Below are 22,724 nucleotides of genomic sequence, written 5' to 3' on the forward strand. Positions count from 1 at the left end.
ATGGTACATTAACTCAATGAAATACCACATCTAGGTCTACAAAAACGGTTAACATGAAGCTTATACAGAAACAATAAAAACTGCTTAAGTTGTGGAGGGAGGCAGAATAAGAAATGACATGCTATAGATTTTAAGTATAGGACATAAAAATATGTTTGCATGTGAACAAATTCAGTGAAAATGCATGTTTTTAGGGGAGCTGGGACTGTTTTGGATTCACTTTACAGTTTTCTTTAAGAAGATATAAACAAAGTCACAGAAAAGGAAATAAAATGGCTCTTAGGGGGCGGCCCGGTGGCGTAGCGGTTAAGGGCACGCGCTCTGCTTTGGCGGCCTGGGTTCACAGGTTCAGATCCTGGTCGTGCACCAATGCACCACTTGTCAAGCCGTGCTGTGGCAATGTCACATATAAAGTAGAGGAAGATGGGCACAGATGTTAGCCCAGGGCCAATCTTCCTCAGCAAAAAGGAGGAGGATTGGCACTGGATGTTAGTTCAGGGCTGATCTTCCTCACAAAAAAAAAAAAAAAAGAAGAAGAAGAAAGAAAAAGAAAATGGCTCTTGAAAAAAAAAACAGGCTCAACCACACTCTTAATTAGGGAAATGCCAATGGAAAATAATCCTGCCAGCGCCATTTTTCACCTGGGATATTATCAAGACCCTGAAGTTGGATCTGACCCCTGTGGGCAGGGCTGTGCAGAATCAGGCCCTCTCACCCGCTGCTGTGCAAAGTACATTGGCTCAGCCTCCTGGAGGCTGGCTGATGATCCAACTGCCCTCCAACATAGGAAAACACTGCACTTGGACCCTGCAATTCTACTTTCAGGAACTTTTCCAACAAATATACTCATATAGGAACAAAATGACAAACGCAAAGGTTATTCACTGTGGCGTTAGAAGCAGCAAAAGACCAGAAACCTCAATGCCCGGCTGTTGGCACACTGGTCAAATCAATTCTGGCGCACTCAGACAATGAAATATCATGAGCTATTAAAAAGATGGTGGTCTACACTCTCACCACTCTTATTCAACACAGTACTGGAGGTTCTGGCCAGAGCAATTAGGCAAGAAAAGGAATAAAAGGAATCTAAATAGGCAACGAAGAAGTGAAACTCTCGCTGTTTGCAGATGACAGGATCTTATATATAGGAAACCCTAAAGAATCCATTGGAAAACTATTAGAAATAATCAACAAATACAGCCAAGTGGCAGGGTACAAAATCAACTGACAGAAATCAGTTGCATTTCTATATATCAACAACGAACTAACAGAAAGAGAACTCAAAAAGACAATCCCATTTACAATTGCAACAAAAAGAATAAAATATCGGGCCGGCCCCGTGGCTTAGCGGTTAAGGGCACGCGTGCTATGCTACTGGCAGCCTGGGGTTCAGATACCGGGCGCGCACCGATGCACCACTTCTCCAGCCATGCTGAGGCTGCGTCCCACATACAGCAACTAGAAGGACATGCAACTATGACATACAACTATCTACTGGGGCTTTGGGGGAAAAAAAGGAGGAGGACTGGCTATAGATGTTAGCTCAGAGCCGGTCTTCCTCAGCAAAAAGAGAAGGATTAGCATGGATGTTAGCTCAGGGCTGATCTTCCTCACAAAAAAAAAAAAGAATAAAATATCTAGGAGTAAATTTAACCAAGGAAGTGAAAGACCTATACAATGAAAACTATAAGACATTACTGAGCAAAATCAATGATCACATAAAGAAATGGAAAAATATTCCATGCACTTGGATTGGAAGAATAAACATTGCTAAAATGTCTATATTACCTAAAGCAATCTACAGATTCAATGCAATCCCAATCAGAATCCCAAGGACATTCTTCACAGAAATACAACCAAGAATACTAGCATTCATATGGGACAACAGAAGACCCCGTATAGCTAAAGCAATCCTAAAAAAGAAGAACAAGGCTGGAGGCATCACAATCCCTGACTTCAAAACACACTACAAAGCGATAGTAATTAAAACAGCATGGTACTGGTACAAAAAGAGACACACAGATCAATGGAACAGAATTGAAAGTCCCGAAATAAAACCTCATATCTATGGGCAGCTAATCTTTGACAAAGGAGCTAAGGACATACAGTGGAGAAAGGAAAGTCTCTTCAATAAATGGTGCTGGGAAAACTGGACAGCCACTTGCAAAAGAATCAAAGTAGACCATCTTCTTTCACCATACACAAAAATTAACTCAAAATGGATCAAAGATCTGAAGGTGAGACCCAAAACTATAAAACTCCTGGAGGAAAATATAGGTAGTACACTACTCACCATCAGCCATAAAGGGATCTTCTTGAATTCCATGTCTACTCAGACAAGAGAAACAAAAGAAAAAATAAACAAGTGGGACTTCATCAGATTAAAGAGCTTCTACAAGGCAAATGAAACCAGGATCAAAATGAATAGGCAACCCACCAGCTGGGAAAAAATATTTGCAAACCGTATATCTGACAAGGGATTAATCTCCATAACATATAAAGAACTCACACAACTGAATAACAAAAAAAAAACCAAACAACCCAATCAAAAAATGGGCAGAGGAAATGAACAGACACTTCTCCAAAGAAGATATACAGATGGCCAATAGGCCATGAAAAGATGCTCAACATCACTAGTCATCAGTGCAATGCAAATCAAAACCCCACTAAGATATCACCTTACACCTGTTAGAATGGCTATAATCACCAAGACAAAAAGCAACAAATGCTGGAGAGACTGTGGAGAAAGGGGAACCCTAATCCACTGCTGGTGGGAATGCAAACTGGTGCAGCCTCTGTGGAAAACAGTATGGAGATTCCTCAAAAAATTAAAAATAGAAATACCTTATGCACCAGCTATCCCACTACTGGGTATCTACCCAACGAACCTGAAATCAACAATCCAAAGAGGCTTATGCACCCCTATGTTCATTGCAGCATTATTCACTATAGCCAAGACACGGAAGCAACCCAAGCGTCCCTCGACTGATGAATGGATAAAGAAGACGTGGTATATATATATACCATGGAATACTACTCAGCCATAGAGAAAGACAAAATCATCCCATTTGCAACAACATGGATGGCCCTGGATGGTATTATGTTAAGTGAAATAAGCTAGAAAGAGAAAGACAAACAGGGCATGATTTCACTCATATGTGGAAGATAAACCAACACACGCACAGATAGAACTGTTTGGTGGTTACCAGGGGCTGGGGCGGGGTGGGAGATGGGCACAAGGGGTGGAGGGATCCACTTATACGGTGACTGATAAACAATAATGTACAACAAAAATTTCACAATAAAAAAAAATAAATAAATAAAATAAAATAAAAAAATGATGGTGGTCTAGTGGTTAAGATTCTGCACTCTCACCACCACAGCCCGGATTTGTTTCCCAGTCAGGGAACCAGACCACCTGTCTGTCATTCGTCATACTGTGGTGGCTGCGTGTTGCTGTGATGCTGAAAGCTATGTCACTGATATTTCAAATACCAGCAGGGCCACTCGTGGTGGACAGGTTTCAGTGAAGCTTCCAGACTAGACAGACTAGGTAGGAAGAAGGACCCAGCCACGACTTCCAAAAAAACTGGCCATGAAAACCCTATGAACAGCAGCAGAGCAATGTCTGATATAGCGCTGGAAGGTGAGAGGATGGCTCGAAAAGACCGGGCAGGGTTCCACTCTGCTGTACACAGGGTCGCTAGGAGTTGGAATCCATTCGACGGCACTAACAACAACATTAAAAAGATGGCAGCCGCATGTACACCAATACAGAACAATCTCTAAGATGTAAAGTGAGCAGTGTGTAGGATACGTGACCATTTTGCATTAAGGAAGGAAAGGACAAAGGGAGCGGGGGAGGGAAATGAAAAGAAAAGCAGGTACGTGTATCCATATCTGCTTGTGTATGCACAGAGCATCTCTACACTGGTAATACTGCCCACCTCCAGGGGGCAAACTGGGTGGCTGGGGACCAGAGAGGGGACTTCCACAGTTTAAACACTTGTACCTTTTATTGAACCATGTGCACACATATTATTCAATATTTATTCAATGAAATAAATTAACTTAAAATTTCAAACGCATAAATTTTATTTCCATTGGTCACGTTTTTTTTTTTAATGAAAACATACTGGTGGAAGGTGTGTTTGCTGTTTTAACAAAGCCTCCCCACGCCCACCTCTCAGCCCCTCTGCCCTCCCCTACCTTGCCAATGCCTGGACCTTCATGACGTGCCGCTCCTCCTGCTCAGCTACCTTCCTTTTCAAGGTGTCGACCTCTTGCCGGAGTGCAGCCGAGTGCTCCATCTCACCATCAAGCAGGTTCCGGAGCGATCTGGGAAGAGGGGACCCCATCTGTTCAGATGCTGTCAACCCCGAGTTCATGGAACCAGAACACAGTAATTTACCTAAGTCCTAATTCATTCATTTTCCACAATGCTCTGCATAAACCATAATTCAAGTCCTTCTCGTATAAATTGATTTAAGGAGATACCAAGCTCTGCTCAAGAGCCTCAGAGTAATAATTAGGATGAGCCCCAGGGGAACCATCTGCGGCCCAGGCCCCGTGTCCCAATGCCTGTGGGCAGCTTAAATCAAGGGAAAACAATGAGCTGAGCAAACCCCAGGCAAGCCCCTTTAAAGACATCCCGTTCAAAGGTGTAGCATATTAAACTGAGGCCATTTTGTCACAGCCACACTGGATAAGAGATTTAACAAAGGAAAGGATGCCAGGACAGGTCAAAAGAATAATCTGAGCCATAAAAATAGAATACAGGCTCAGATTAGCTGACAGATGTCTACTCTCATCTCCACGTCTACCCACAAAACACACTTGAATCCTGCTCCATTGCCATCTCCAGGTTAAACAAGCACATAGTGTTTTATAGAGCTATATAGTTTGACATTGCATCTACTGTGTTTTATATTATATTTGGAGTTTGTTAACTCTCCAAAACACACTCACTTGCATATCTGTCATCCTTGGCCCTAAACAGCAATGAAGACAGCAGCTATTTCAGAAATAACCACAAGTCACCAAATGGTTCTGCCGACCATTTACTTCACTGGACCTCAAGTGGCTATTTCTAGAAAACATTTACTGACTTTGGTGCACCTACATCCTCAATCTAGAGGACACCTGCCATATGACATCAAAATATAAGCAAGTGTCTGACCCCTCCATCCCCATTGCTCACTGAACTCTCTAAGACCTGTGTTTTGAGTTTTGAGAAAATTCCCCTCTTGGGGCGTGAACAAACATGGTATGATTTTTTTTTTCTCTGGGAAGGAGAAGAAATTAACAGACAGTGACTATTGTTCTTTACAAGGTAAGACAAAACCCATGGCTTCTTCCAAAATAACAGCTCCAGCTGGAGGAAGAAAAAGAATCCTGAATGTCTATGAGCCCTTTGTCGAAAGTTTTAGTTGGAAAATTATGCTGTCTAAAGATTCCTTTTTGAAAAAAATCCTCTTTTGTTTTAGTAATCATGCTTGTTTGCTTTTATATGTTTCCATAAAGGATGAAGGAGAAGCTTGTCAATCAGGGCCCAAAATAAGGTTTAAAAAAGAGAATCATGATTGCATGTCACTGTGGACACTTAATTCCTGCTCTGAATAAAACAATAAGAGGGCAACATGAACACACACATACACCGCAGCACTCCTAACCCCCAGGGAGGCAGCCTCACCACGCTCACAGAAGCTCAGCAGATAATCGAGGCAAATCCTTCTACTGACTGCCCAGTAGCCAAGACAAGGTCCTGGCATTCGAGAAGCTCACATTCAGGCAACCAGATGGAAGCAACACAGCTAACACCTGGCTAATATCCAGCATGGTTACACAGGGAAAAAAGACAAATAAAATCCTTTGCCCTCTCAGTGTCTGCAACTGGGCTTTTGAGGAAGTCAAAAGAATCTAAATACCATCTTGCCCTACGTATCCCTGATTTGAGAAAAATTTAAGACAAATATTCGAATGCCTGGAACACAGTAGGCCCTCAACTAAAGGTTATTCAAAACCTTTGGTTTGCGGGGTTAGGGGGTCAGAGAGTGATAGCTAAAGGGCATGCATTTTCTTTTTGAGGTGGTAAAAATGTTCTGAAGTGGACTATGGTGATGGTTGCACATATCTGTGACTATACTAAAAACCACTGAACTGTATGCTTTAAACGGATGAATTGTATGTATGTTGGATTAAATCTCAATAAAGGCTGTTTTTTAAAAAAAGACTTTTTAAAAAAGATTATGTTACCAAATTAGTTTGTTATAAGGTGGTGCCATGATTATAAGGTTTTCATTCCTTCCTAACACTCAAGCCACAATACATATATAGTAAAGTGGTACCTCCAAGATAAAAAATAAGAAATCATTGGTCACAATTGTGCCAGTAAAGCAAAATTTCCTTCATCTGTGATATTCTCTCTGTCCCAGAGGCAGAATGTCAAAGGAAGAGGCTCTTCTTCAAGCCTGAAGACCACGATACCTGTTCTCTTCTTCCAGTTCGTCTTTCCTGTTCATCATGGCCACGATGGCTTGTCGCAGTTCACCTGAGGGAAGAGAGCAAAGTCAACACTAATCGGCAGATCTCGCCTATTACACTGTCCCCTCACCGATCTGGATGGTGTGCTACGATAGGCCAACTTTTCAAGACAAATTCTCTTTTCCCTTTCACAACTAATTCCTGTGTAGTCTAAGAGACCCAGTGGGCTCAGCTGATTACTCTTATTAGTCACACAAAACAGAAGGGCAGGGCAGGATGAGAATGAATGTGGAGATGTTTCCATGGTGAAACTATACTCAGCCACTACGAAAAAAAACACAGGCTTGCAATTTCTAAGTGCTTTCCCAAGTCCCTAGGACAACATCTGTCTTGAACAATGATATACTCCCAGTTAAAGCTGTTTATCAATACCAGACCAGACAGCAGATCAAGTGACATCTGGCTCCACACTGACATAGAAATACTTAAGTTTACAAAGAGATCTGGTTTTCCTACACTGACTTCTACAGTTAGTACAAGCCACGTTACAGAGCAAGGAGGGGGAGGTCTCCCCAGTACACAGTCCATAGTTACTTATAGGAGCTACTCTTCTGGATATCTTCAATGCAGGAAAGCCTCCACTGATAGAAAACCACACCTTCAAATTAAACAAGCACCGAAGGTTCCTATCCACAAACTTAACTGTTGTTACTGTCCATCCACATATTAAAGACTGTTTACTATATCCCTCAGTCAGATGCCAGGACCAGGAACTTCTGAGTTTCTCCCGGAGAGCCAGTTCTGTTTTGTTTTCCCCGCTAATGAACCCTGTGAACTATATTTCCCTCTTGGGATTGGCTGCTAGGAAGCTCACAGCCAGAATTACACATCTAGTAATGTACATGGCCATGTGGCAACCACAATGTGTCCTAACCCTCCCCCTGATCTTCTTTTCAAACCTACATTTCCACCTTGTGCCAATTTACTAATAACCTGTCTCGTTTTTATCTGTTTTGATATGCTGCTTCAAATCCTCTTTGAGAAAATGGTATGGTTTGTCGGTTTCTTCCTTTTACCTAAAATTTGAACCCTTTACTTGTCAAGCTCTCTTCGAAGCCCTTACTGGCACTAGAACTTATTTAATCCTTTATACACACCTAAGAAATCCAGGTCTCTATCCCATTCCATTGGTGTATAAATAAACTGCGAAGAAGGAGAGAAGCAGTAAATGAGGGAGGGAGAAGACAGAGATAGAGAGGGGGTCCCTCTATCCCCTCATACTCAGGACGCCCACGGAGAAAGGGGTCCACCAAAGACCCTGAGGCAAGAAGTGGGGTCACAGGACCAATGCTGTCCTCAGACTGCAATGCAGGAGATAAAAGCCCACAGCCCAGGGCTCAGGGGAAGAAAGAGAAGGAATGAGGGCTCCTCCTCAGCCTCTAGGTCAGACACGAGAGGCCACTCTGTTCAGACGAGGTAGGACAAAAAAGAGACCCTCCCTGTCTTTTCTTATCCAGAGCAGCCACATCAGCATCATGAGGACATGACTCAGAGGTCTTCACCCTATGTCTCCTATTGTGCTTTCCATCGTGGGAAACCTGTGGGTTATACTGTGAGAAAATGGGCCTTCTGAGGTGCCTGTGAGGAGGTGTATGTCTCAGGTGTCCCTCTCCTGGTGTCACCAAGGCATCACCAAGGAAGACTAACATACATTGGGTCGACACGTGTTCACTGAGCACCTACAAGGTACAAGCACCATCCTTGACACCGTGGTAAAGAGTGAGGAAAACAGACAAAAGTCTCTGCCTACAGGGGGCCTCCTCTCTAGTAGGGAAGACAAAACAAGCATGTAACACTTGGGGTGATGAGAAGAGCCGAGGGGAGAACAGACGCGAGGTGAGGTGACAGAGTCTGACGGTGGGGAGCGGTGCCTTCTCACATGGGGTGCCCTGAAAGAGATCTCTGAGGATATGGCATGTGAGCAGAGGCCTGATGAAGAGAAGGAACCAGCCATGCTGCCACATGGAGGAAATACACTCCACACAGCAAAAAGCACGTGCAAAGGCCCCAAGATAGGCCTGAGCTTGGTCATAGGAGGAAGGCAGAGAGAAAAGAGGAAGGTGGGAGTGGCACACGATGAGGGCAGAATCCAGCAGACACAGACTCTGCCCGAGTCGGGGGGCATGGTGGGGAGCCACAGCTCGTGGCCCTGCCCTCAGAAGCTTCGAATCTGGAGGACTTGATGACAGTTCTGGCACCCACCAGCTAAGCGCTTCACGTACACTATCGCGTTGGTGCCGCAGAACTAATCTGCAGGAAACTATCTTCTAGTCCCTTAACAGGCGTGCAAACAGGCGCAAAGAGGTTAAATGTAAAGACAGGCTGGAATTTGAATCCAAATCTGTCCAATTCCAAACTCTGCATTCGACCCCAGGCAGCAATGACAACTGCTACCACTCACGTGCAGGGATGTAAGAACTGTCATCTCACCGACGCCACACAGTAACATTAACCCATCTAACAGATGAAGAACAAACCTGGAGAGGCTATTAAACAAGCTGTACAACCGCACGCCTTTGAATGTCAGAGCCAGGACGGAACCCGAGGCCTCGGACTCCAAGCTGACACTGCCATCGAGACGCAGAGCTCTGACAGAAGGCAGGGCGGCCAGAGAGAAGACCCGTGTCACGTGTGCACCACGTCCAGAACCAAGGCGCTCTGAAGGCTGAACAACGTGGGTCCAGGCGACGAGGCCACAACCAGGACCCGAGGGGCTCAGTTCCCAGCACGTGTTGTAAGACCAAAGCCACACCCAGTCCTTTCAACTTTTGTCAACGTTTAAAAATTTCCAGAGAAAAAACAGGCAGCAAAAGCATTTCCAGAGAAAATAAAATCAGAAAGAGCAGGGAGAGGGCAGGACTGAGAGGAGAAGAGGGGAGGAAGGTTAGGCCCACAGCAGAGTTCATCAGCCTAGAGACAGAAGGGACCGCGCTGCCGCCCTGCAGCCCCTGGGAGAAGGAATCGGCACGTGACAGAAATGAAGCAGGAAGAGGGCGTGCTGCCGCCTGGGCCACACTCTGCCTGGAGCTCATCCATTCATCAGCCAACATCTACTGAGCACCTACTGGGTACAAGCACCTTCCCAACAAGAAAGCCAGGCTCCCAACTTATCCAAGGAAGGAACGTCCTTAATGGAGGACAATAACGCACGTTCACACGTGCCTACGATGAAACAGAGTCTGTATGGCTTTGCATTCTGAACTTGCCCAAGTAAACAGGGCCCTGGCTCTCGGCCTTGAACCAGTGTCTCAGCCTCGCTGAGCCTCTCTCTCAGGTGCAAGGAGCAAACAGCACCCACCCTCCCACCTCCCTGGATGCTGTAAGGTTCAGAGGAGATTAGATGAGACAGGGCTACGTCAAGGCACTGCCTCTCACAGACTGCAGCAGGAAGCATTAATAATTTAGAAGAAGTCATCATAGCTCGAGTTACAATTGTTTTTAACTGAAAACACTGATAAATCTGTAAAAAAACAAAAAAGCCAGTAATTTATTCCCATGACACCATAGCTATGAAAAAAAACAAGTCAAGACTTCATATATTATTGAAGACAAGGAGGATACTATCTCTGTGGCTCTTATCTTCAAGAAACCCAGAGCAGCTGGCAAGGCTGCAGCTGGGTACTATGGCACAGACTAGGGAAACTGCTCCTTCACTCCAAGGCCTGCTTGAATTCTGAATTTTCTTCTGAGGCCTTCTTCCCCACTGGAGTTCTCAACTGGCCCGAACTTCTTATGGAAGCAAAGGAACAGCATATTCATAATTGCAACATGAGGCAGGAAAAGGTGAAAGCTTTCTTAAAAATACACTATTTTTTTTAAAGCAGTTTTAGGTTCACAGCAAAACTGAGAGGAAGGTACAGAGATTTTTCTATATACCCCCTGCCCCCACACATGCACACCTCCCTCATTATCAACACCCCCACCGGAGTGGTACATTTGTTACAACTGATGAACCCACACTGACGTATCATAAGCACCCAACATTAACATCAGGGTTCACTCTTGGTGTTGCATATTCTATGAGTTTGGAAAACTGTATAATGACATGTATCCACCATTATAGTATCATACAGAATAGGTTCACTGCCCTAAAAATCCTCTGTGCTCCGCCTGTTCATCTCTCCCCGCATATAACCCCTGGTGAAATCTCCTCTTAATCAAAGAAATTACACTCCATTCGCCAGCCCTCTGTTCAATGGCGGCCCATCGCACGCATGTGTGATTTACACTAATGAACCATCTGCACTGGATCTAAGCAGGAAGAGAGCTCAGCAGAGCACGTGCGCAGGCATGGGCACCCCACCCACCCACCCCGCCCACCACCGGGGCACTCAGCACAGATGCCCTGGACGCTCAGGACAGGAGCGTCGTGCTCAAGGGGCATCTGCCGAGCCTCTCCTGGAGGGAGCAGTTAACCACCCGCGAACACAATCCTTATGCTGGGATGTTTGCATCATGCACTCTCCAGCTGTCACCAGCTGTCACCAACCCGTTTACCTGGCCTTACCTGCAGAGACAGTGATCAGACTGGGCCAGTGACCTCTGACCCAAGGCCTTCCTAAGGAACTCTCCCGAGTGATTTTAACTGCTCTCTTTTGGCCCTACCCACAAATTGTTTCACAGATTTCCTGGCCAGAACCCGTCTTTTCTCGTGTTCACCCCTCACCCACTCCCAATCTGATAAAACCCAACTCATCTATTCAGGCCTAGATGAAAAGGCACCTCATCTGGGAAGCCCTCCCTGATTCCCCTACCCCTGAGCAAGTTGCAGAGTGTGTAGTAATTAACCACATCTGTCTCCTGCAATTAACTCGTAACTCCTTAAAGGCATGAGCATCTTGGGTCCCCAGAGCTCCCGCACATTAGGTGCTCGGTCAAGGTTTATGAAAAACGAGTGATCCAGAGAGGTTATTCCTATCTAACTACAACACTACTGAAACAAACAGACAAATGACAGCTGCCATGTGGCGAGCGCTTTCCACATGTCCAGCAGTGTGCCAGCAGCTGACAAGCCTTGTTTCAATTCTCACAACCACCTGACGAGGGCGCTCAGCAACACGGAGCAGGAAACTGCACTGGGACAAGCTGCCTGTAGGGTCCCAGGGTCACGGCAGGCAGGAGTCATAAGGCTTTCTGAGCTCCTTCGTACCCTGACCTTGGGAAATAAAAGAGAATTCTTTAAAGCGGTCTACGCCTGGAGCAGCAGGCTAGATAAGAGAATTTTCTGCAGTGTCAAACAATCACTACGGGCAACGTGAGAACTCAGACGCAGAGCGAGGTGTCACTTGGAGAAGACGGAACAAGTGTCTGGGTTCTGGGGTTTCAGGCATGGCATGAGGGGTCCCAAATACTGTCACTCAGACTTTGCAGCTGGAAATTGTCTATTCCACGGAGAAGAGAAAACTCGCAGGAGGAACTTTTTCCCAAGAAGTCCCAGCAAGCGTATGAACGGTCTTCTGGCCAAGAACAGCCCCAGTAGCCATCAGCAGAGATGTGGGCCACGTGCTCACCGGGAAGGAGAATCATTCTCCTTGAATCACTGAATCTCCTTGAATCATTCTCCGTGAATCACACCGCACAGAAGCCGCCCGGGAGAAAGCGTGGGATGACCAGTGCTGCGCCGATCCACGCCATCGTCCTGGTGTAACCCTTCCCCCCTTCCACCTATCCTGTACGTGATGCATTTCCAGCCTCTGGGACCATGCCCCAGTATTTGCATCAACATCAAAATGACTGAGGACACAAACACAGGTAAAGCAGGACTCTGATACTGAGACTCCCAAAAAAAAAAAATCCATCACAGAAAGAAGGCTGTCAGACAGTCCCTTCCACCTTCCCCACACTGCCATCACAGAACATTTGTGGTAACAGTGGAAAAGGAAATGGTCCAAGAGCTGATAGCCCCCCACCAAAAAATGCTCTTTCAACAGGCTTTAACTTTATACGCATTCATTTTGCTGATTTTTCTTGGGCAGTAAAGGGGTTACGTTGGGGTTGATTTCCATGTATCACGTAAACATTATATTTCTCCAAGCACCAACGACACGCACACTGGAAGAGGCACTCTCTACCTTGTAATTTTCTCTCTTCTCCCCAGCACTGCGCATCCCAGTATTTGTTTAGTCTCTATCACTGTGATTTCTTTCCTCTGGATTACCTGCCACAGCACACAATTCAAGTGAAAACAGAGCAGCGTTTCTACACTGCAGCCTCTGCAGAGCCTGGCTGCATCGGGGTCTCCTTCTCCTAAGGCTGAAAGCCAAAGAACCACCCATCTCAAAATCAGATCCTTGCTTGGCTTCAGAGAACTGAACAGCAAATCTGGTCAAGTACACAGAGGAATGTTAATTTTAAGCGTAGGAAATCAATCTGAGATAAAGAGCAGCATTTCAAATCACCGAGGAAAGGATGGATTCGTCCATAAATGTTGCCAGGGCAAGGAACCATTTTGGGAGTAAGAAACAAGACTTAAATCGCTGCTTCTGCTATGTATCAAAATAACTTTCAGATAGAATAATTTAAATACACGAAATGCAGCAATAAAAACTATATAAATAAGTGAACAAACATTCATGCCATCTCACAGCAGCAGAGGCCTTTCCTAACACGAAAACAAAGAAAAAGTGCATTAAGGAAGTGATAGTTTTGCCTTTTTTTTCTTTTTAAACTTCTGCACATCAAGGGCCAATCTAACAAAAACCGGTCCATTGTAGAAATTTTAAGCTCTTCAGGGCAGTGAACAGGCAGAATAGCAAGAACACAGGTTTTCTAATCAAATCCCAGATCCCCCACATCTCAGCTCTGGGACCCTGGACAAATGACAACCTCTTTGCCTCTCAGTTCCCTCAGCTGGAAAAATGTTGCTGACATTGCCGACCTCATAGGATGGGCAGGGGTCGGCTCAAGTTTGACTGGAACACAGCCACACTCATCTGTTTTCACGTTACCTATGGCTGCTTTCACGCTACAACAGCAGAGTCGAATTCTGTGACAGACTGAGGGGCCCACACAGCCTAAAATATTTACCATCTGGCCCCTTACAGAAAAGCCTTGCCGACCCGTCTCGGGAGAACATCCGGAAGCTCTTCTCTCCATCCCCACTGCCAGCCTTCTCCAGTTCAGGGCTGGACGTGGCTCTCTGTGGTTAGGTATGTGGCCTGCCATGCACCTGTGGGGCCCACTTGCTAGATCCCAACAAGAGACTGCAGACCAGGCTTTAATAAATGCGAAACGGCGGCGGATCAGCTGCTGCCTCAGACACTGTGGATCCCTCCCCACCTCTTTCAAGGTCTCCTCAGCTTTGCCTCTGGTCCTTCTGGCTGTCCCTGCTCAGCCTCCTGCCTTGGATCTTCTTCCTCCACACTCACGGGTTCCCAGGAGGCGGGTGCATCTATTCCCGGGGCTCAACCGCCGCCTCCACGCTGCAGATGCCCAGAGCTCCAGCCCATGAGCATCCCAGCCCCTCGGCTGTCTCGCACCCCGGCCCATCTCCTCACTCCTCCTTGCTTCGTCTCCCACTGCATCAAACCTAGCCCGCTTCTCTCCCGCCTGGGTCTTGGCACAGGCTGTTCTGAGGGCCTGGAAGGCCTGGCTGCCTCCCTGACTCGAAGCCTCCTTCAAGTTTCAGCTCAGGACCACCTCTTCTGTGATGCCTTCAGCCACTGGCTGTGGCAGACGTGCGAGCCAGCAGGCTTGCCCTGTCTTATTCGTGCCCCTCCTGGGAACTGGCCCCACAGGCCTCCAGTTCCCAGCTACCCCCAGCTGCAGCTGGTGAGACCTGGGGTGGCTGGTTGACTCAAACTGACCCAATCATGTAGATTCTTCCAGAAGTTTGGGATGGGCCACAGTCTCTGAAGAGAGATAAAGGAGGATGGGAGCAGATGCATCTGGCCCAAGAGCAAGTATATCTAAGTCGCTCCGCCAAGATCCATCTGCTGGAAGCTGAGCTGAGGACAATTGCCACCAGGTGCACAGGCCTGGCCAGGGACCAATGAGATACAGGCACGTGGCAGCCCACCAAAGAGAAGCCAGAAAAACCCATCGGGGCAAGTCCACTCAGCACAGAGAAAATGCTGAGCTTGGCAAAGTGGCCGGCGTCAGAATTGTCAAATGTGAGCTGTAGAGCCCTGCAGCATGACACTGGGGCAAAGCCACAAAGGAACCCAAACTCTGCAAAGAATCCCTACCGCTTTGGTAAACTCACCATTGACCGACCTGGTCCCTTGCCGTACAAATGTAGCCAAGATGGCTCTCTGAGGGTGACCTGCAGAGACAGTGCGGCCGCAGGAGTAAGGTAGACACGCAGGAATGAATAGCCACCCCAGCTCCTGCCCGACTCCCACCCAGCACCCAGGTGGGAGTGAGAGCCCGACCATAGAGCCCCTATGATACTCTGGCTTTGTGTTCTACACCCGAGCAGGTTCCGAGTCCTCACAGCCCAACAAGCCAAGGAGCATTCATTGGATCCTCTTTCCCTAAGCCCTGGCCACAGCTTGTCTACACCTCCCCAAAAGCACTGTCTGTGGGGGTGTAATTGCTCATCTGCGGGTCTGGCTACCACAGCCCTGACCCCAAGCCTGTGAGCCCCTTGGGAACAGGGGCCCCAGTGCCCAGCACAGGCCCTGGCCACCGTACACACCAGAGACCTGTCAAATGAGTCAAGGGCCGGATGAATAAGCGAACGAGTGAATGACTGTCGCCCACTGCTTCAATCTGCACCGCCAGGAACTGAGCTTGGGATGGGCCAGGCAGAAATGTCAACTGCGTGCAATAACAAGTTCAAGGCCTCACCAGAGAACGCTAACCACCGGGTTCACAGCTGTAATTTCCTGCCCCAGTGACGGGGATTCAGGCTCCAATTGAGCTTTTTCCAATATGTGTCTCGGGAAAGGATCCACATGGAAGGGAGGGGACAAATTCTTATATGTCATTACCACAACCTAAAACTGGACAAGCCTGCAAAACCACTCCCCTCCCTCCTCGGCACATGAATCTGACCACATCAACCCCCATTTCAAATAGATCAGCAGAGCAGGGGCCGACCCCCACCGCCCCGGACCCAAACATAACCAGACACAGACCAAGATAACACTCCATTCACAGCGGTCGTGGGTGTCAGAGATGCTATACAGAGTACTGAACCAGCGACGTTGAGGGAGGGCGGAGAGCTCTCCCATCTTCAGCCATTAAAGGCCCTCCAGGGGGGAAACTGTCTTGAGATAAATTCATCTTCAACTCCCTTTTCAAAATTAAAAAGGAAGAAAACTCGATGACTCGACACGGTACATCTGGACTGTGCGTGCACACACACACTCTCTCTCCCCCACATATACATAGATAATTCTTTGGCTTTATATAGCATCTTTTCCCAAAGACCTCAAAGAGCCTTTACAAACACTTCCCTGGGGCCCATACTCAGTTATATTTAAAGAGAGGGCTCATGAGGGCACATGCACAGAAATAAAAAATGTTCTTCTGTGCATATATACTTAACCTACACCGTCACTTTTCAAACTTAACATACTGCTTTTTATATCTTTTTCTGCCTACCCACTGCCTTTCCTTTTATCTCCAAGAGAAAAGATCAACTATATTGAGCTCCAATACGTAACTTTTAAAATCAATCAATCTTGGGCCCATTCTAGCTTTTTGTTCTGTTTCTCTCTCCTGCCTCCCCCTTCCCCCTGTCCACCCAAGGTTTCTACGTCGTAATTTATGATGAAGAAAAAAGCCCCAAGACATGTTCTGATGACCAGTGGCGACTGTGCATTGATTTCCGTATGCCCAGCAAGGTGAAAAGCACTTGAAACACACAATCTCATTTGATTCTCACAATGTCCCTGGGAAGCAAGGTTTATTACACTCCTTATATGAGCGGGGTCACAAAGGCCCAGCGAAGGGAAGTGACTTGCCCCATGCCACAGAGTCAGGAGGCTGCATGGCAAGGATCAATACCCGGTCAGGCTCCCTCGGAAGCCTGGCCTGGCTGTGCTGGCAGCAGCACGCCTAGCTGTCCCCTGGGGCACAGCACACGCCCTCCAGACTCACACCAGCTCCCAACACATGGCCCCCAGCAACTCTCCCAACCTTTCTCTGTCCTCTAAGAAAATCAGGAATCAGATTAAATTCTGCCTCCACGCCCGGCTTTAAAACTATTGTTTCTACGTAATCTGCAAAGGAGAAGAAAAGATTTGAGGAACCCATGGGAACAGAATGAGAAATATAAGAAAATCACAAGGGACAGAAAAAAATACCCTATAATACCTTGATAAAGTTCTAGATCTTCATTAACTTTTCCATATGTGTAATTTTGGGGTTCTCTCATTTGTGTTCGTGTGTGAATGAGAAACACAGTGTTTGTTCATAGTGACACAGTATCAACTTTAAGACAGTTGTCCCCAAGGCAAATGCAGACAGGGCCACACAGGTAATGACAGCGAACACAACGAAGTCCTCAGAGGGATGTGGGGACGGTGGGCAGAGGGGAGGACATGCCCTGCTAAAGGCAGCAGCCCCCTGCCCCCAGTCCACTGTCCCACGCAGGGACACAGCCCACGCTGCCACTAGCTCTGATTTGTCAAGAGAAGCCAGCATCCACGTTTTTATCCAAATCTGATTTTAAATGCTGTTAACAAAGGTTCTTACCAAGCAGGCCCAATAGATCACGGCGATGGACCACCACTTCGAGACCCCCCTGCCCTAAAGTCTGAGCTCCTGACCACCATGCAGCTTAGAAAGGTCAGGATAAGCAGCACACAGATGCACAGCCATTTTTCAAAAGTCAGCTTTCTGTTCCACACCGAGAATGTCACGGGACAGAGCTGGAAGAGGCCTGAGAGCAGCTCTAACGGAGGCAGAGACTTCCAAGGGAGGAAGACAACAGACGGGGACTGGGCACCCCAAGGCAGCTCCCCAGGAACCTCAAAGTGATTAACTCAGGGACCAAAGAGGGTCAGAGCACCCTTGCCCCGCCCCCTCAGAAAAGCCTAGAAAAGACAGCACTGAGTACACACAAAATTGCCAGAAGGCTACGAATAACTGGGTGGGGGGAGCGTTTCTTAATTTCATACCTTTCCACATATACTTTTTCATATCAAGAAGTCAGGAAGTAGTCTCTACATTTATTGTCTAAATATAAAAAGAAAAAAAGGCATCAGCCCACCATTTAGCTTTAAAGAGGTATCCGCCAGAAGAACTACAAAAACAGAAATAGTTTCAAAGTCTGCCTCAAGGAGAAGAAAAAGATCTAAAGGACTAATCGCCCAGTAAGAAGAGGGAAGGGGGCAGGGGGCTGGTATAGTCGTGGGTTTGTTAAATTACATATGGAGGTGAAATTTACACAACATGAAATTCACCATTTTCAAGTGAACAATTCAGGGGCATTTAGTACATTCACAACGTTGTGCAACTACCATCCCTACCTAATTCCAAAACACCTCCACCAAAGTAAAACCCCGTACCCATGAAGCCGTTTCTCCCACATTTACCCCACCCCCCAGCAACCACTAATCTGCTTTCTGGCTCTTTGGAATTTCCTATTCTAGATATTTCACATAAAGGGAATCCTACAATAGGTAACCTTTCATGTCTGGTGTCTTCCATTTAGCATGTTTTCGAGGTTCATGCACATTGTAGCATTTGTCAGTACTTCATTTCTTTTCATGGCTGAATAATATTCCATTGTATGGACAGACCACATCTTGTTCATCCATTCACTCACTGATGAACATTTGGGCTGTTTCAACCTTTTGGCTCCTGTGATTAGTACTGCCATGAACATGTGTATACATGTACTTGTTTGAGTCCTTATTTTCAATTCTTTTGGGCATATTCCTTGGAGTGGAACTGTGGGGTCATTCACATTTCGAAGAACTGCCAAACTGTTTTCCACAGTGAGGAGGAATAGTTGTTTAAAATCCCCACGTCTCACAGAAGAGCTCAGAAATCTGTATGGTAGATGTTCATGTCCTCACCATCCAGCATGGTCAACTCTTATGATTTTGCCATATTCACTTCAAATCTTTTTTAACAATAAGTCATTACAGATATAGTTGAAAAATAAATTATGGAGAAGGAGACAGGGGGTTGAGAGGAAAGGAGTAGAAGACAGATGCTCACTTAAGAGAGATGCTATCACAGGACATGGCAGGGCGGTTCACTTAGCCACCGTACCCCCCAAGCTTGCCCTCTTCTCCTTCATCAGTGTACAGGGAAGTGCTAGTTATGTGCAAAAGTGTTTTATAAAGAAAGGCCCAGTCAGGGCCAGCCCAGTGGCATAGTGGTTAAGTTCAGCGTGCTCCACTTCGGTGGCCCAGGCTTCACGGGTTCAGATCCCGGGCACGGACCTACACCACTCATCAGCTATGCTGTGGCAGCATCCCACATACAAAATAGAGGAAGACTGGCACAGATGTTAGCTCAGTGAAAATCTTCCTCATCAAAAAAAAAAAAGAAAGAAAGGCCCAGTGAGAAACGTGCAACAGAAACCAGTGAAGTGTCTGGGTTAAGGTGACAAGCAGAATATAGGTGTTAATTAGATAGTGTTGGATAAATGTGAAGCTATGGAAAGCAGAGCCTACTTGCTCTTCATTGCTAAACAGCTAAATCAGTAGGTACCATAAAGAGACGGTACCTTCTACAGAGGTATTCATGTGGGCACTACTGAGTAACTTAGGCCATCCTACTGCTGTTACAGCATGATTCCACTCAGTAACCTCCTCCCATCCCCACCCCCACACAAGGCCTGTGCTGTGCAGCAGAGGCCAGCAAAAACTAGTCTGAATCTCTCCAGACAGAGCATGTCCTATCGTGCTGGGCCCCACCCCTGCCTGAGCTCCTGAAGCCACACAGATCTATAACCCCTAGGTAAACTGAGGAACCACTTCCTTCCTTTGGGGTTGAGGAGGAGAATCCAATCCCTACCATAGGATAGGATTCCCAACCAAGAGGAAAACGACGCTGGTAGCACCGCTCCTTCCCCACTAGTTCAAAGATTCCACTGCCAAAATTCTCTGGGCCCACAACTGCACAGATATGTAGAAATAAATTGGAAGTGCATCCTCCTGGAAAATGGTCTCTCAGGCTGACCAGATCCTGTCAGCATCCCTGACGTTCATATACCACCCTAGTCAAGAGACGAGAGGACACGCCCACCCCATTCTGCCCGGTGCCTCTCTCTGATGGGTGCAGGAGCTTTGCCCATGGTTATGGACCACAGGTGTGGACAGAGAATGAAGTCTCTGCTGAAAGAGGAGACTTTCCAGGCTTCAGCCCCTGGGAAAAGGAAAGCCTCTCTCTCCCCAGATCTCATTCTCCAGGGTCTGCACCTGGCAGAGCCTAGACAGGGTAAGGGAGCACCCATGTGGTAGAGGAAGGCGGCCATGGCCACGTGGGACAGAGCAGATGGTGGCAAACATTAGTAAGGTAATGGTTCTCCAGGCAGGCTGGGCTGCACGTTAGAACCACCTAGGAAGCTATTAAAAAAATCACCACCACCACAAACCACTGCTCCGACTGCACACAGCCCAGCTAATCCAGAATCTCCAGGGGGCACCCAGACACGAGTGCACGTGTGTAAAGTTCCTCAGCTGATTCCAGTGTGCAGCCAAGGTTGGGAAGCAGGGCCGCAGGAGACCCAAAGCTAAAGACGACTCAGCATAGCAGCAATGGCAGCAGCTAACATTCCAAAGCTCCTACTGTGGGCCAGGCACAGTCCAAAGAACTCCCCAGACATCACCTCAATCTTCCCGACAACCCCCAAGGTACATGCGTCACTGTGCCTATTTTTCAGATGAGCAAGCTAAGGCTCAGAGAGGTTAAATCATCTGCTCAGGGTTACACAGCTAGGAAACTGAGACGCCTGCTGAGCCTGGGCCTGTGTTCTTCACCACTAGGCTGCACAGCCAGTTGGAGGCCTCTTGGTCCTGAACGATCACAATAGTTTCTCTGGGGAAGTTCATAGGTATTTTCCCCCTTCGGGGAAAGGTGACTGGCACATGTACCCCAACACGGAGACAAGCCTATTAACGGTTCCAGCCCCATCTCAGCTGTGTGCCCGAGGAGCTGAGTCCAGAGCCGGGCTAGAGCAGTAAAGGGGTCACAGCGCCCCTAGAGGTGGAGAGAGGAGAGACAGGGCCTTGCGTTCTAGCTGCCCCCTGCAGGTGGCAATTTTTCATCCACTGCCAACCCTGAAGGATAGGCCTGGGCTTGTCTATATTAAAGGAACCAAAGAGTTCCTTATTTCGTAGAACTGTTGGTGTCATTCCCCCATTTTACAGGTGGAAAAATCAAGAAGTTAAATGAGTTTCCTAATAACAGCTGCCAGCAGGGCGCATGCCATGTGCCAGACACAGGTGAAACTCTGTGCGTAAATTGTCTCATTAAGCTCTCCAAACGACCCCAAGAAGCAGCGGCCAGAATCAAACCATTTTATAAATAAGGAAACTGAGACTCAGAGATCAGAGCACAGGCCATTTGACACTGAGACCCACAACAAAAACTACTTGTGATGCTGTCTCCCCAACCCCATGGTGGGATCTGAAAGAAGAGGCCAGAGCTCTGTATTTTGCCCTAAAAATCAACATTCAAGAGTTTCACTCAAGAGACAAAGCCTCAGCAGGTTCTGGGCAGAGTCAGCTTGGCCAGGGGTTGTGGACATGCTTTCACCAGCTTCTCCTCACTACGCCGCTGCTGCCAGAGCCCTCAGGAGGGAGAGCTGGGGACCACCTGATCCTGGGACCCAGTCCTGCCTGAACACAACGGGTCCCCTGGACGCTGGAGGTATGAGAGCAGTAACACGCCCTCACTTAAGCTGGTTCCCATCACCTGCAACCCAACGAGTCAAGCCTCATGTGCTGCACCTTGGAACCCACACTGAGTTGGCACTGGAGTCAATGTGGCCAGCAAGCTGGGAGACACACTGGATGAGAAAACGATATTATAAGCAAAGATGTGTGACGTGATAAGTAAAAGGTAAGGGTTCGTGGTTGGTTCAGCCACTAACTGGCAAGGTGCTTTAGCAATTTCACACCCACTTTGGGGCTCAGATGTTCAATCTATAAAACGGGGAGGTTAGACAAGCTGATCCTCTAGAACCCTTCTAGCTCTGAGATGCTGCGATTCATCAGGAGTACAGATGAGCCTTTCCAGTCTCTGGCCCCTGCAGGCAAATATGGAGCACCAGGCATGCCCGTCATCTGCTCCTACCCGCTGGGTGGCTGCACTTGGCTGGACTGCCAAATGCAACCAGCAGCCACGTGACCCTGACCTGTCTAGAGCCCCGAATCTGCCATGACCCCAAGGGCTGCGACAGCAGCATCTGCTGCGAATGGCCTCATGCACAGCAGAGTGGTAGGTTAACTGATGGCAAAGAAGATTAATTGCATGTGAAATACCCATAAATAATTAGGACATCAGCTGCACAGCTTCCTTCCACCCTCAGGCTGTGGTATCATACGTAAGAGTAATTCTCAAACAGAACCACACACATAATCTGCAATTAATTAGAAGCCTGCACAGCAACTGAGAGGGCACGGGCAGATCTCACACCAGACTGAGTCACAGCGACTGCGCTGTCCTGCTCGACACTTCGTTGATGAGTGTTACACAGAACACAAGCTCCATGTCACCAAGATGGACCGGGTTCTAGTCCCAGCTCTGCTCTTTATCTCCTGTGCAGCCATGGGTGTGTTACTTGCCCTCTCTGAGTCTCAGTTTCCCTACCTCTGCAAGGGGCATGACGCCACCTCCAAAGTTACAGAGGCGATTCAACAGGAGAGAGGGCACGAGGTGCCCTGCAAGTGACGGGTGCGATGCTAACGTCTAAACAGTCACCCCTCAAGCCGTCTCCTCGGTCATGGACAGCAGGGAAGGGAAGCAGAACGATGCTCCCGAGTCTCACAGTCAAGGCCAGTAAGGCCCAGGAGGTGGAGTGACAATCAAAAGACACCCAAACACAAGGGGCCAAGAAACAATGGAAACCGCTGGGCTCCCCCGACACCGAGTCCACCACGCTGCCCCTGAGCATCACATTTTTCCATTGCTGCTGCCTAACGCCACAACGACTCCATCTGAGTGCCCGGATGATTCAAGAGCAGAGGCGATCTCTGACATCAGGCAGAGAACGGGGGATTCCCTCCATCTGGCAGGAAGGAGACGGGAGGACACGCCGAGCTACCCCCAGT

The 22,724-nt window shown here is 47.5% G+C and overlaps 1 protein-coding gene across 3 annotated transcripts in view; it reads right to left on the reverse strand.

Annotated features, from left to right (window-relative positions):
* SNX29 (sorting nexin 29) overlaps positions 1 to 22,724 on the reverse strand; it is a 522,293-nt gene that overhangs the window by 396,601 nt on the left and 102,968 nt on the right. For all 3 annotated transcript variants that reach the window (XM_058570031.1, XM_058570032.1, XM_058570033.1), the window contains exons 12-13: positions 6,487 to 6,550; positions 4,210 to 4,338 (exon numbers count right to left, since the gene is read on the reverse strand). In XM_058570031.1, the coding sequence (XP_058426014.1) occupies positions 4,210 to 4,338; positions 6,487 to 6,550 (193 nt within the window). The remainder of the gene's footprint in view (positions 1 to 4,209; positions 4,339 to 6,486; positions 6,551 to 22,724) is intronic.

This window comes from Diceros bicornis, chromosome 26 (genome assembly GCF_020826845.1).
Source record: "Diceros bicornis minor isolate mBicDic1 chromosome 26, mDicBic1.mat.cur, whole genome shotgun sequence".
Lineage (NCBI taxonomy): Eukaryota > Metazoa > Chordata > Mammalia > Perissodactyla > Rhinocerotidae > Diceros > Diceros bicornis.